Raw genomic sequence first — 14,417 nt, 5'->3', positions numbered from 1 at the left:
TTTTTAAGTGGGAGAACTTGCACAATTGGTGGCTGACTAAATACTTTTTTTCCCCACTGTATTTACAACCCCCTTATCTAAACGGATTACTCATTTAGCTAGCCCTTATCAATAGCTCTTATCAATTTATAAATTACAGTGCATGGAGAATGCTGTTATTTCTATCAGAAAAAAATTAAGTAGATGTTTTTCTACTTGACCTTGTGTAAAGGTGGTGGAATTATTAGGGAATTGACGGTGCGTTCATAACCATGTGGGAAAGTGTTAATTACCAGTGTTGAAGTAACAAATACCAGCTGGATGCATTTATGTGCTTTGAATTATTTGAGAAATGCCGATTGGATAATGGCCAACAAGCTGCCTCAACCATAAACTAAAAGTACAGCTATCATGCTTGTAAACAAATTATAGAGTTAAAAAATCATATTAATAGATTAAGCGTTTTATAATTAATGTTTTGTTGTTGCATTTAACTGCTGAAAATGCTGTTTGAGGTAATTTCCTTAGTAGGTGACATCAGAGGTCAGCATGTGGAAGATGTTAGAGCGCAGGGACGATAGACAAGTTTCCCACTAATTACCAGTTGTATGTGGTAAATACCACCTTCCCACATTTTTATGAACGCAGCACATGTCAAGGTCAGAACTTGTATTTGTCTACACTAGAAGAGGCTTACCTATCATATGAACCTCCTTTTCTGACTCAAATAAGATTCCCTCCAGGTTGCTCTGATGTCTAAAATATTTCAAATCGGGTTGTTTGTTTCCAAATGTGCGGTTGTCATTCAAGCCTATTTCTCTAACACAATTCTCCCACATTACCATGTTTTAATTCAATACAATGCTATTTTCTCTTAGAGTTTTTTGTTGCCTTTTAATGTGCACAGTATTTGATACAGTACATCTCATACGATAAGATCAATGCAAGTCTTCAGACTTTATAGCCTTGGACTACAATACTGTGTGACTTTCTTCTTTTACTCTGCCGCTGATAAATTGCCCCGTTAAGCAAACTCACCAACTGCCAAACACTACAAACCAGGGTGTGTCCATCTTACTGTCAATAAATACTGTGACTCACTTTGTGTACATTCAAATTGCAAAAAGGAATGCTCTTGTGGTTGGAGTTTATTAGGTCAAAATGAATACACTGTAAAGTCTTAGTTCTCTCATAAAGGTTACAAAAAATGTCTCATGCAGATTATTAACCTCCTCAATGCCAAACCTTAGAGAAAAAACAGCAGCAGCTAACTCTGCTGGTAAGGTAAGCACATAGGTAAGCTGTGCACTGTGTGTTGCTATTGAGCCTCTATGACAGTAGCTGGAATGAGACGGCAGGATTAAATAGAGGTTGACTGGGGAATCCTGGGATTTACAGTCCAAATGTTTGGGAGTCTGTCTGACGAGGCCTGAGCTCTACTGAGCATGTGCCAGAGCTCCTGCCCCCTGGCCGAACCCGAAGCCCTTGGGACCAAAGTTCTTGGCATAACATGCTGTGGATGAAAAGGTAGTATACTTTATATAATAATGTATTTACATACAACAGGAGATAAATTGATAACAGATACTACAGTATTAGCATTTTCTCTAGTTTATTTAAATTCTGTTTTGAGGCAATCCATGAGTTATCTACACATTTGGTTATGAAGAGCACTAAAACAAGTCACAGTAGAAGATCAGGAATAGAGTATACACACCTTTACAGTAGATTTCTCCATCTTTGTCAGCTACAGTGGTTGATTCCAGCCCCTTCCCACATTTGCTACAGCGGAAGCAGCTCTTGTGCCAGGACTGGAAAAGACAGATAAGGAGAAAGGTTGGTCTCAGCACTGGGCTGCACAGATGCAGTGTCAACAATAACTGGTATTCCTCCTTCCCATTAGAGTATTTGAACACAGATTAGATATCCCCCATCATGCATTTCAGTTGACAGCACCTCCACAGCAACCAATGATACAGTATGGCCATGTAGTACTGTTAAATATATGGGTTGTTTCCCGGACATAGATTAAACATAGTCCTGGACCAGACAGCAAGCTCAATGGAGAATGCTTTTTAGTCCAGGACTAGGCTTAATCTGTGTCCGGGAAACTGCCCCCATGATGTTTAGGAGAAGCAGGGTTTTGAGATTAACCATAATGTAGCTCTCCCCTTCCAATAAACAGGATCAGCCCAAAACTCTGACTTACGTTTCCACCTCCGAGCACTTTCTCAGCAGAATACACAGCCTTGGCACAGCGTGGGCACACGTCTGAGCTGCCAAACTTGGTGGCCAACTTGGAGGCGTTGGGGTTGTTGGTGGGGCGGTGGGCTGCAGGCCTGTTGATGAACAAACAGACTGTCTTACTTTGAGGAAGCATTTGCTGGATATGTCATGACATTAACACCATTCAGCTCACTGTGTGCAAACTTACAGTGGTTAGATTTGTTATGATTAAACTATTTAGAGCAACATTCAATTCAGGCCTCAAGGTCTGCAGGTTTTCCTTTATCCCTAATCGATTGATTAATTAATGTAATCGTGTCCCAGGTCCTAATAAGTCACTTATTAGAAGGGAATGATGAATATCAGCAGTGCTGTGGAAATAGCCCTGGTAGACCTATTTGTATGGAGAGTACATACAATTCTGAGATGACTTCCTTACTCTTCAGGTCTGATTCCAAGATGTGCCCCCGTGTCCATGCTCAGGGTGCCTGCTCCCCCACCAAATCCATAGCCTTTTGGCCCATACTTCTTGCCGTAGCAGGATTTGCAGTAGATCTCATCCACATGGCAGGCCACCGTTGTGCTGTCCAGGTTCTTCTTACATGCCACTAAGAGCAGAATATTTTAGGCAGGGAGAGGTAGACAATAGACAGATTTAGAAGCATTGAACTGATTGGTCAATGCTGTGCCATAGCAGCAGCAGCAAAGGAGTTTAGAAGCTACACACCAATACTAACAGTCTTCCAATCTGAGGTCATTTTGTGTTATGTTTATCAGCAACAGACCATGTAGTTTCAGACATTTGACTCTTTAGAGTCTGAATCATTGCAATGACATTATGGGATCACCACAGTGTTAGAACTTCAAATGTTAAACTGACTCTGGGGCCGAGAGATGCGCACAGTTAACTCAAACTAACAAACACTCATCTGAGCCAGATCACTCTCTGGTACCTTTTCTCCCATATAAGGCCTGTGACACATCCATTTCTCTCTCTCCAAATAAGGACGTGCTAGTGAGAACCAAGAACCTTTGGATGCTCCGCTTCCTCTGAGTGCCAAATACTTTACATTCCATCCTGAGCTCTTAATGTCAGCTCAGAATAATTGGTACATTAGTAGTCAGTCAAGGTGGTTTATGAAAGAACGGGATGACCTCAATCAGATCACTTACTGCACAGAAAGCAGGACTTGTGGAAATATTTCCCTTCGCACTGCACTTCCTCAGCAAAGTACACAGTCTTCTGGCAGCAGCCACACTTATTTCCTCCTCCCAAAGGCATTCTGCGGAGTTACAGTGGAGAGTTAGTTCCTTACATAGAAATAGAGGTATGTGGTTCCTTCTGTTTGACACACACTGAATGGGAGGAGTTACTCACATAGAATAAAAAAAATATATATACACTTCTAGAGTTCCTGACACGCATCGGATGGTAGGAGACCTACAATATGAGGAATGCATGAAGCTGTGTATACAATGTGAGGTTTTTCAGACCTTGTGACTTGACCACGAAAAAGTGTGTGCAACCAGTTATAGACTATAACTAGGGTTCTGAGTTTCTGGTCAGGTCATGTGATCAAGAACTTTACAAATGAGAGAACATACAGTATTTACACAATAGAGCCTGGTTATCCTCTGTAGATATCCTTTCTTCTAAACTTATGGCATCTTAGGAATGTACTCATAAAATGAAGACATTGTGATGATAAGGCCACTCCTGAGTTGAAACTGCTACTGGGCTTGGCTACAGTACCTGCAGGCACTTTCACTGTTTATTCTCCTTTTCATGAAATGCGAAGTTCCTCCTGAGGCTAGGGAGGTGCCAGACCACTCATGTAGAACACTCATTGACCTAACTCAACTTATCAAGTCTGCTGTTGAATTTAAATAATAAATTGCTGTTGGATGAGTGTATTGTACTTCGATCCATCTTGTTGAAATATGCATTCCATCTAGGATGTCACCCAGACAGAAGGCGCTAATCTCCATTTGGGTAAACAGGAAATTCATTTTATTTTGTGGTAGCCTAGCAGTTAAGAGTGTTGGCCAATAACCGAAAGGGTGTTTTTTTAAATCCCAGAGTCGACTAGGTGAAAAATCTGTCGATGTGACCTTGAAGCAAGGCACTTAACCTCTATGGGATTGGTGTCCCGTATACGGGATGGTTGAGCTAACGTGCGCTAATGTGATTAGCATGACTGTTGTAAGTAACAGCAAACTTTCCAGGACATAGACATGTCTTATATGGGCAGAAAACTTAAATTCCTGTTAATCTAACTGCACTGTCCAATTTACAGTAGCTATTACAGTGAAAAAAGACCATGCTATTGTTTGAGGAGAGTGCACAACAACAAAAAACGTATCACGGCAACTGGTTTGATACATTCACCTCTGAAGGAAAATAATGTACTTACATTCAGTAATCTTGCTCTGATTTGTCATTCTAAGGGTCCCAGAGATAAAATGAGCATAGTTTTGTATGATAAAATACATTTTTATATTCAAATGTAGGAACTGGGTTCTACAGTTTGAACCCCTGTTGTCTTTGGCTCCACGCTCACCCCGCCCGGCCATCTAGATGTGTGAAAGTTAGTGTATAAGCTAATGATCCATCATGTATGACATTCCTGGGAGTGTGTAAACTTACATTTGTATTATCTCTATAGTTATGTACTTGAAAATGTATCAATTGACCAATTCAGCACATTTGGGCATACTTGATACAAAAATAGTCCAGTATTGCAATGCTTCACTGGATCAATCTTTCAAATCGTATCAAGTATATGCATATCCTTGCTTCAGGTCCTGAGCTACAGGCAGTTAGATTTGGGTATGTCATTTTAGGCAAAAATTGAAAAACAGGGTCCTGTAAGTTGCTCTGGATAAGAGCGTCTGCTAAATTACCAAAATGTAAATGTAATTAGACCACATGTTAGCAGTCACTTCATGACCTTAGACAGTCACTGACCCCAGTCAGCCACTCTATGCTACTGACCAGGTCAGGTGGCTTTAGACACAGAGAATAAGGCAATAGAAATATTCAGACGCTGAAAGATGTATTTTGTAAACATCACCTCTATCCCACTTACCACTCCAAATACCTGCAACAACAAGACAAGTTATTGCGACATCAGCTATCATGTATAAAGGGTTGAGTGTGTAACTTCAATACTGAGCAAAACATTTCATAGGAAGCTGGTCGTACTCTACACGGACATTACTCATATCATTTCCTGAGTTCTGTGACTCCTTTCCTGCAGATGCTCAGGAAATAGAACCATTAATGCACCCAGCCAAAACATGACCCATTTTGGTGATTTTACATCTAACAATGTGTTCTGCTGTCATCATCTTGATCTAAAAGCTGCTGTCATCACCACTCTTTTCATTACATATACAGTACCATATAGCAGCTACCACTTCATCTATTGTACAGAATTATGATCAAGCTACTAAGTCATTCCTTCCCTACTCACCACAGCTTATTTTACCCTCCTTACCCTGTGAGTTTCTAGCACATGAGATATGATCTGCCCTGCACTTTGAAAGTGAAAAAGCAGAAGAATCTGTGCAGTCTTGGATAGTAATACATGTTTTGAATGTGTTCTTTGTGGCCTGTTACCATATGCTATACATCATGAAAACAGTGGCTACAGGAGCCGGTAGGTATTGAGATGGTCCCATCTTACCTGTTTTAGTGTTTGAGGCTGGGCCGAAACTCTCTGGTTGTAAAGTGATCTCTGACTGTGGAGTTCAGAACAGTTCAGCGGTTGCTTCAGTCTAAAAGAACTCAGAGAAACAAACCAAGCTGGGACTTAAGAAGGAGGAGTCTGCTGGGTACACACGTAGACTGGGAAAGAGATGTAGAGAGTGGAGGAGAAAAAGAGAGGAAGAAAGGGCTTTAGATGGATGAAGGAAAAGGGTTTGGGAGAGAGAGATGTGCAGAAACAGATTTAGAGAGATGCAGAGAGAGAAAAGAAATAAGAGAGGGAAAAAGAGAGCGAGAGAAGCCCTGTTTATACCTGGTGCTAACATGCACCCCTGAGCTTGTCCATTCTGATTGTGCCCACATTTTTTTGACAGGTGTAGACAATTAAAAGACACATTGGCTGCATTTACACAGGCAGCCCAATTCTTATATTTTTTTCACTATTTGGTCTTTTGACAAATCAGATCAGCTCTGAAAAAGATCTGATGTGAAAAGATCTGATGTGACTGGTCAAAAGGTAAATTAGTGGAAAAAATATCAGAATTGGGCTGCCTGTGTAAACACAACCATTGTGATCTGATAGAGATCTTCCTGGCCACCACCAGGCGTAGCCAGTCACGCATTATGTCTGGATATCAATCAAGTGTAAAAAAATATCTTGATGGTCAAACCATTTAAGGGTCACTGCACAACATAAACACAGTCTTAAATATTTTAAGTAGAAATTGTGCACAAATGTATAACTTAAAAGCCTGTTATATTAAATGAAGTGTCCTCTAATATAGACCACATGGAAAATTCATTTAAATCTGATTCTGTTATATGAACAAAGACTTACTAAAGTTAAAAAATGCAGCATTATGACATGTCCCTCTGTGAGTTCTAGGAAGATTAATACCCACTTAACCCCAAAATGTCTCCAAGTTTTCACCATCATTGTTAAGCCCTAGTTATTTTGTTGCTTTAACAAAGTCATTTCTGAAGATTGTGATTAGTGATTCATTTCAAGGTTTAAAAAAAAGTCTGTCCCTTATTTTAAGGTCAACCTGTTACGTGAACTGAACTCGTTTTAATATGGTTCAACTATTTCTTTAAAACATATTTTTTTCAAAAGAAACATTGAACATCTAATAGTCAAATCATAGTGTAAGCTGGTTATACTCTTTTTGGCCATTTTCTGGTGTCTTGTGGTGGAAAACGGAACGAGTCGAGCATAACAAGTTCACCGTTATAGACAGGCATAGATAGACAGGCTAGACATGTATTCACAATAAAACATTTATTGTGTTCAATTGCCCATCCCTGTTACACACAACAAGCTTCCATTCCCACTGTCACAAGGGGATTTATGGCTGATTTAAGATGAAATCGTCAACCCTGTTACAGTCAACCCTGTACCGGTCAACCCTGTTACACTTAATAGGCACTTATTATAGTAATTTTTTATTTAACCTCTTGAGATGGGAAAACATGTGCTCTTCATTTTTTTCACCAAGTTACACTCCTCAAAAGGCACCTAATTGGTGGAATGACCCTGAAGTCGTCATTATACCAGCCTCTAAAATCATTGATAGGTAGCACCATTGACTTACGGCATCAGTAATGGTCTTAAAATAAATACATTCATATTATTTTTAAAGAAATCTGTCAAATAATTTACATACAGGGAGGCATTAGCTAATCTGGTCACAATGTGGACACAGTGGATGAACAGGAGACACATTGTAATACAATGTGTAGATGCGACAAACCTTGATCAGATTGTGATCGGATCATGTTGATCAGATCACAAAATTCACATGTTAGCGCAAGACGTAAATGAGGCTAGACAGAGAGGGAAGGAAAGGGGAGGGTGGTGATGGAAAGAGATTAAACGTAATAACATACCAGCAGTGAAGCCAAGATAGCCTCCGTCTAAAATCTGGTTTAACTGCCCTCTTATTGTGATGGGTAAAGGCACCAATACATGACCTAACTACTGTATCTGCCTCCAACCTAATAACCTCTAATCAGTCACATCAACAATGGCCTAATAACATTTACTGAGGTAAAACACAGTCAATACGGTTTTCCCAGGCAGCATGTGGGACTCTTACCAAGAAAACATTGTATTGCATTGATTGAAGATAAAACAGCTTCTGATTGTTGGGCAGTATGATATTAGATCTGTCTGTGACATTCCCCACTCTGTGAAGTTTGTGTCTTGGCTACGCTGCCTTATAAGGTGTTTGTTATGATGATTGCAGACTGAGCATGTTTACTGAAAGGATTACTCACTTTCTCCAGGGGCGGGGCCATTAGGAAAACTCAAGTTAAATTGGCCTACAATTTTGGGGAATTTTGGAGCATTTGAGAGCAAAATAATTTTACCTAGCCTAGATACAGTATTTTTGTTGGGACAAACTGTTATTTTATACCTCAATGGGACAAACATGCTGAGAGAGAGAGAGAGAGAGAGAGAGAGAGAGAGAGAGAGAGAGAGAGAGAGAGAGAGAGGTAAATTAGTGGAAAAAATATCAGAATTGGGCTGCCCGTGTAAACACAGCCATTGTGATCTGATAGAGATCTTCCTGGCCACCACCAGGCGTAGCCAGGCACGCATTATGTCTGGATATCAAAAATAATAGGAATGTATTTATCTAGAGAGAAAAACTAAGGACAGAGATAGCAGCAACATAATATTCAGTGCTGTCTAATTTGAGTATAATGAACCCTGTTTCTTTGATGTTTTCTGTCCTCAGATACAGAGAGCTGTGAAAGCCTGTCTGCAGATGAAGAGGTCCCGATGGATGTCCCAAGACTGCAGTGGTTCTCAATCCTGGTCCTGGGGACCCCAATTTATTTTTTAACTTAGCACTACACAGCTGATTCAAATGAGCAACTCATCATCAAGCTTTGATGATTTGAATCTAAGGCAAAAACTAAAATATGCACCTTTTTGGGTTCCCAGAACCAGGATTGAGAACCACTACACCAAGAGAATAAGGGTATACCATGGGTTATATGTTAGCAAATCTTATCACAGAAATCACATAGCCTGTCAGAAGGGCCCGCAATTTTGGCAGCACGCGTGGCAAATACCAAATAGATGATTGTTGAGTTGTGAATGTCAGTGAAAGCCAGGCATATCGCTATATTTCAAATTACAATTGCGGGAAAACATAGTTTGAAAAGCAAATGGCTATTGCTGTAAAGAGAAGACAATGAAAAGACTCCAATCTAGTTATCAAAATGCTCAACTTAATTGAGCGAACAGTAGCCTATCTCATTGGTACCAGGGGAGTGCGCATTTTCACTGTCTTTATCATTGTATCAGCATAGATGGACGTCATATAATATTTGTGTCTCCCCTTTTCGTAGGCCTATTAGATAGTTGCAGACAACGTCATTTTTATTGATCTGTTTTTCAGTGTCAGCAGAGTATAGGCTACCTTGTAATTTTTGTCATATTAAAAAAGACTCTGCTAATGTCTCCAGTCATATAAAGCAAGGTTTCCCAAACTTGGTCCTGGGGCCCCCCCTGGGTGCACGTTTTGTTTTTTGCCCTAGCACTACACTACACGTGGGGAGGGTAGGGGGGGGATTGAGTTAGATTATTGAGTTAGATTATTAGCCTAAATTATGACAACATTTTAAAGATAGGACTCCAGTACACCACCCTTAGCAGAGCTGCCAACAATTGGATGTATCCGGTTATTAGGGATAAAGCTAATTCAATTATGCCTGCTACCATCTTGGCAATAACCAAGATGGCGTAGCAGTGCGGTCGTGTATTCTGTTATGTCCTCGTGTAAATAGCCAGTTTTTTTGTTTTCACTTTCCATCCTTTAACTAAATATACTTTCCTGCAACCCGCCTCACCCAATAATGGATTCTATTATTTCTTTATTTTTATCAAGAACCTACGGCTGAAACTAGCCAGCTAGCCAGCTAAATAGCTACTTGCTATTAGCCACCGTTAGCGGTCTTCACCACTGTCCGTGGCCTGCACTACCTACCAGCCAGCTCTAGTCTGGACAATTATCGGCCAGTCTGCACAGCGTGCTATCGACCCAGAGCATATCGGATTTTCTGCCGGAATTACTGAATCACTGGACCTTAACACCGGATCATCGCAACTAGCTAACTGCAACCGAATGGCTTTTGTTGGCTAATCACCACTGTCCCGACGCACCAGTAAGCCTTGAGCTAGCCTCGAGCCAGGCCCATCTCCCGGCTATCTACCTCTATGTCAACTGGACGGGACCTCCTAGTGTCGACACGGAGCCCGACGATCCATCACGACTGGTCTGCCGACGTAATCGTCTGATGTGGTTTCAACAGGCTTCCCGTTGCGACAACCATGAAGATCCATCTAATAGCCCCGGCCCGCTAGCACGCGCAATCAACAGCCGTGCCTCCTGCTCGCATGTGCTGTAGCCTACGAACTGCTCCCGGACTTACCTATTGCTGTTCACTGGACCTTATGATCACTCAGCTACACAGCTGATGCCTGCTGGACTGTTCCTTTACACGGTACCCCATACTGTTTATCTGATTAGCCTCAGCCCAAACTTTCGTCTCCATTACCAGTTGTTGTCTTAGCCCTCTCGAATAACACATGTGATTGCGTTATGACTCTCTCCCATGTCAATACGCCTAGCCTATTGCTGTTTGGGTTAGTTCTTATTGTACTATTTCACTGTAGAGCCCCTAGTCCCGCTCAACCTGCCTCAGATAGCTCCTTTGTCCCACCCCCCATACACGCAGAGACCGGCTCAATCGGTACCTCCAGTGATGCTCTCTCTTTCATCGTTACCCAATGCTTAGGTGTACCTCCACTGTACTCATATCCTTCCATATCCTTGTCTGTACATAATGCCCTGAATCTATTCTACAACACCCGGAAATCTGCCCCTTTTATTCTCTGCACCCAACGCACTAGAAGACCAGTTCTTAAAGCCTTTAGCCTTTAGCCGTATCCTTATTCTATTCCTCCTCTGTTCCTCTGGTGATGTAAAGGCTAACCCAGGCCCTGTAGCCCCCAGTATCTCTCCTACTCCCCAGGCACTATCATTTGTTGACTTCTGTAACCGTAAAAGCCTTGGTTTCTTGCATGTTAACATCAGAAGGCTCCTCCCCAAGTTTGAGTTATTCACTGCGTTAGCACAATCTGCCAACCCTGATGTTCTAGCAGTGTCTGAATCCTGGTTTAGGAAGGCTACCAAAAATGCAGACATTTCCATCCCCAACTACAACATTTTCCGTCTAGATAGAACTGCCAAAGGGGGCGGAGTTGCAATCTACTGTAGAGCTCTATCATACTATCCAGGTCTGTGCCCAAACAGTTTGAGCTTCTACTTCTAAAAATCCACCTTTCCAGAAATAAGTCTCTCACTGTTTCCGCTTGCTACAGACCCCGCTCAGCCCCCAGTTGTGCCCTGGACACCATATGTGAATTGCTTGCCCCCCATCTATCCTCAGAGTTCATACTGCTTGGTGACCTAAACTGGGATATGCTTAACACCCCGGCCGTCCTACAATCTAAACTAGATGCCCTCAATCTCACACAAATGATCAAAGAACCTACCAGGTACAATCCTAAATCCGTAAACATGGGCACCCTCATAGATATCATCCTGACTAATTTACCCTCTAAATACACCTCCGCTGTCTTGAACCAGGATCTCAGCGATCACTGCCTCATTGCCTGCGTCCATAATGGGTCCGCGGTCAAACGACCACCCCTCATCACTGTCAAACGCTCCCTAAAACACTTCAATGAGCAGGCCTTTCTAATTGACCTGGCCCGGGTATCCTGGATGGATATTGACCTCATTCCGTCAGTAGAGGATGCCTGTATGTTCTTCAAAAATGCTTTCCTCTCCATCTTAAATAAGAATGCCCCATTCAAAAAATTCAGAACTAAGAACAGATATAGCCCCTGGTTCACCCCAGACTTGACTGCCCTTGACCAGCACAAAAACATCCTGTGGCGTACTGCATTAGCATCAAACAGCCCCCGCTATTTTCAACTTTTCAGGGAAGTCAGGAACCAATATAAACAATCAGTTAGGAAAGCAAAGGCTAGCTTTTTCAAACAGAAATTTGCATTCTGTAGCACTAACTCCAAAAAGTTTTGGGACACTGTAAAGTCCATGGAGAATAAGAGCACCACCTCCCAGCTACCCACTGCACTGAGGCTAGGAAAAATCGAGAATTTCAATAAGCATTTTGCTACGGCTGGCCATGCTTTCCACCTGGCTACCCCTACCCCGGCCACCAGCTCTGCACCCTCCGCTGCAACTTGCCCATGCCCCCCCCGCTTCTCCTTCACCCAAATTCAGATAGCTGATGTCCTGAAAGAGCTACAAAATCTGGACCCCTACAAATCAGCTAGACAATCTGGACCCTTTCTTTCTAAAATTAGCCAATGAAATTGTCGCAACCCCTATTTACTGGCCTGTTCAACCTCTCTTTCGTATCGTCTGAGATCCCCAGAGATTGGAAAGCTGCCGCGGTCATCCCCCTCTTCAAAGGGGGAGATACTCTAGATCCAAACTGTTACAGACCTATATCCATCCTGCCCTGCCTTTCGAAAGTATTTGAAAGCCAAGTTAACAAACAGATCACCGACCATTTCGAATCCCACCGTACCTTCTCCGCTATGCAATCTGGTTTCCAAGCTGGTCATGGGTGCACCTCAGCCACGCTCAAGGTCCTAAACGATATAATAACTGCGATCGATAAAAGACAGTACTGTACAGCCATCTTCATTGACCTGGCCAAGGCTTTTGACTCTGTCAATCACTGCATTCTTATTGGCAGACTAAATAGCCTTGGTTTCTCAAATTACTGCCTCACCTGGTTCACCAACTACTTCTCAGATAGATTTCAATGTGTCAAATCGGAGGGCCTGTTGTCTGGACCTCTGGCAGTCTCTATGGGGGTGCCACAGGGTTCAATTCTCGGGCTGACTCTATTCTCTGTGTATACCAATTATGTCGCTTTTGCTGCTGGTGTCTCTCAGATCCACCTCTATGCAGACAACACCATTTTGTATACATCTGGCCCTTCATTGGACACTGTGTTAACAAACCTCCAAACGAGCTTCAATGCCATACAACACTCCTTCCATCGCCTCCAACTGCTCATAAACGCTAGTAAAACTAAATGCATGCTCTTCAATCGAACGCTGCTTGCACCCGCCCCCCCGACTAGAATCACTACTCTCGGTGGGTCTGACTTAGAATATGTGGACAACTACAAATACCTAGGTGTCTGGTTAGACCGTAAACTCTCCTTCCAGACTCACATTAAGCATCTCCAATCCAAAGTTAAATGTAGAATCGGCTTCCTATTTCGCAACAAAGCCTCCTTCACTCATGCTGCTAAACATACCCTCGTAAAACTGACTATCCTACCGATCCTTGACTTCGGCGATGTCATTTACAAAATAGCTTCCAACACTCTACTCAGCAAATTGGATGTAGTATATCACTGTGCCATCCGTTTTGTCACCAAAGCCCCATATACTACCTACCATTGTGACCTGTACGCGCTCGTTGGCTGGCCCTCACTACATATTAGTCGCCAAACCCACTGTCTCCAGGTCATCTATTAATCACTTCTAGGCAAATCCCCACCTTATTTTAGCTCATTGGTCACCATAGCAACACCCACCCGTAGTATGCGTTCCAGCAGGGATATTTCACTGGTCATCCCCAAAGCCAACACCTCCTTTGGCCGCCATTCCTTCCAGTTCTCTGCTGCAAATGACTGGAACGAACAGCAAAAATCTCTGAAGCTGGAGACACTTATCTCCCTCACTAACTTTAAGCATCAGTTGTCAGAGCAGCTTACCGATCACTGCACCTGTACACAGCCCATCTGTAATTCGCCCACCCAACTACCTCATCCCCATATTGTTATTTACATTGTTATTTATTTTGCTCATTTGCACCCCAGTATCTCTATTTGCACATCATCTTCTGCACATCTATCACTCCAGTGTTAATACTAAATTGTAATTATTTTGCACTATGGCCTATTTATTGCCTTACCTCCATAACTTACTACATTTGCACACACTGTATATAGATTTTCTATTGTGTTATTGACTGTACGTTTTGTTTATTCCATATGTAACTCTGTGTTGTGTTGTTTTTATCGCACTGGTTTGCTTTATCTTGGCCAGGTCCCAGTTGTAAATGAGAACTTGTTCTCAACTGGCTTATCTGGTTAAATAAAGGTGAAATAAAATAAATACAAATTGTTTCCAGTCCATAGCTGGGGGGCGCTCCAGTACAGTAGGATGCCAACCACCGATAAACCCCACAGAAGAAGAATAGGTGGGGGCGACAACGGTAGCTAGCTAGCACACTGGTAACACAGGCTTAGGATGTCTTATATGTTTTGTTCTATGAGATAATAGCAGTCAGTTAACATGACCTTTATGAATAATGAAGCCTTTATGTGCTTTGTGATTTTTTAAGTTCCTTAAAATTCACAAAAAGTTACGTTA

General features: G+C 42.1%; 1 protein-coding gene across 1 annotated transcript; it reads right to left on the bottom strand.

Annotated features, from left to right (window-relative positions):
- Positions 1–1,112: 1,112 nt before the first annotated feature.
- Positions 1,113–6,196, bottom strand: LOC311134286 (cysteine and glycine-rich protein 1-like). Its single transcript, XM_084167920.1, has 6 exons — positions 5,895–6,196; positions 3,379–3,488; positions 2,645–2,813; positions 2,189–2,318; positions 1,697–1,790; positions 1,113–1,492 (listed from the first exon to the last, which is right to left on the bottom strand). The coding sequence occupies exons 2-6, from the start codon at positions 3,485–3,487 to the stop codon at positions 1,416–1,418; spliced, it is 579 nt and encodes a 192-aa protein (XP_084024046.1). The 5' UTR covers position 3,488; positions 5,895–6,196; the 3' UTR covers positions 1,113–1,415.
- Between the last annotated feature and the right edge of the window lie 8,221 nt (positions 6,197–14,417).

This window comes from Coregonus lavaretus (assembly GCF_964263955.1).
Source record: "Coregonus lavaretus genome assembly, chromosome: 8".
In the NCBI taxonomy this organism is placed as follows: domain Eukaryota; kingdom Metazoa; phylum Chordata; class Actinopteri; order Salmoniformes; family Salmonidae; genus Coregonus; species Coregonus lavaretus.
The sequence above is the reverse complement of the archived record's forward strand: the minus strand, read 5'-3'. Positions and strand labels throughout refer to the sequence as shown.

Excerpts from the sequence above, each read along its gene's own strand:
- LOC311134286 (XM_084167920.1), bottom strand. The coding sequence starts at position 3,487 with ATGCCTTTGGGAGGAGGAAATAAGTGTGGCTGCTGCCAGAAGACTGTG. Across the intron at positions 2,814-3,378 it reads CAAGTCCTGCTTTCTGTGCA|TGGCATGTAAGAAGAACCTG; the intron begins GTAAGTGATCTG and ends TTCTGCTCTTAG. Across the intron at positions 1,791-2,188 it reads AAGTGCTCGGAGGTGGAAAC|TCCTGGCACAAGAGCTGCTT; the intron begins GTAAGTCAGAGT and ends TGTCTTTTCCAG.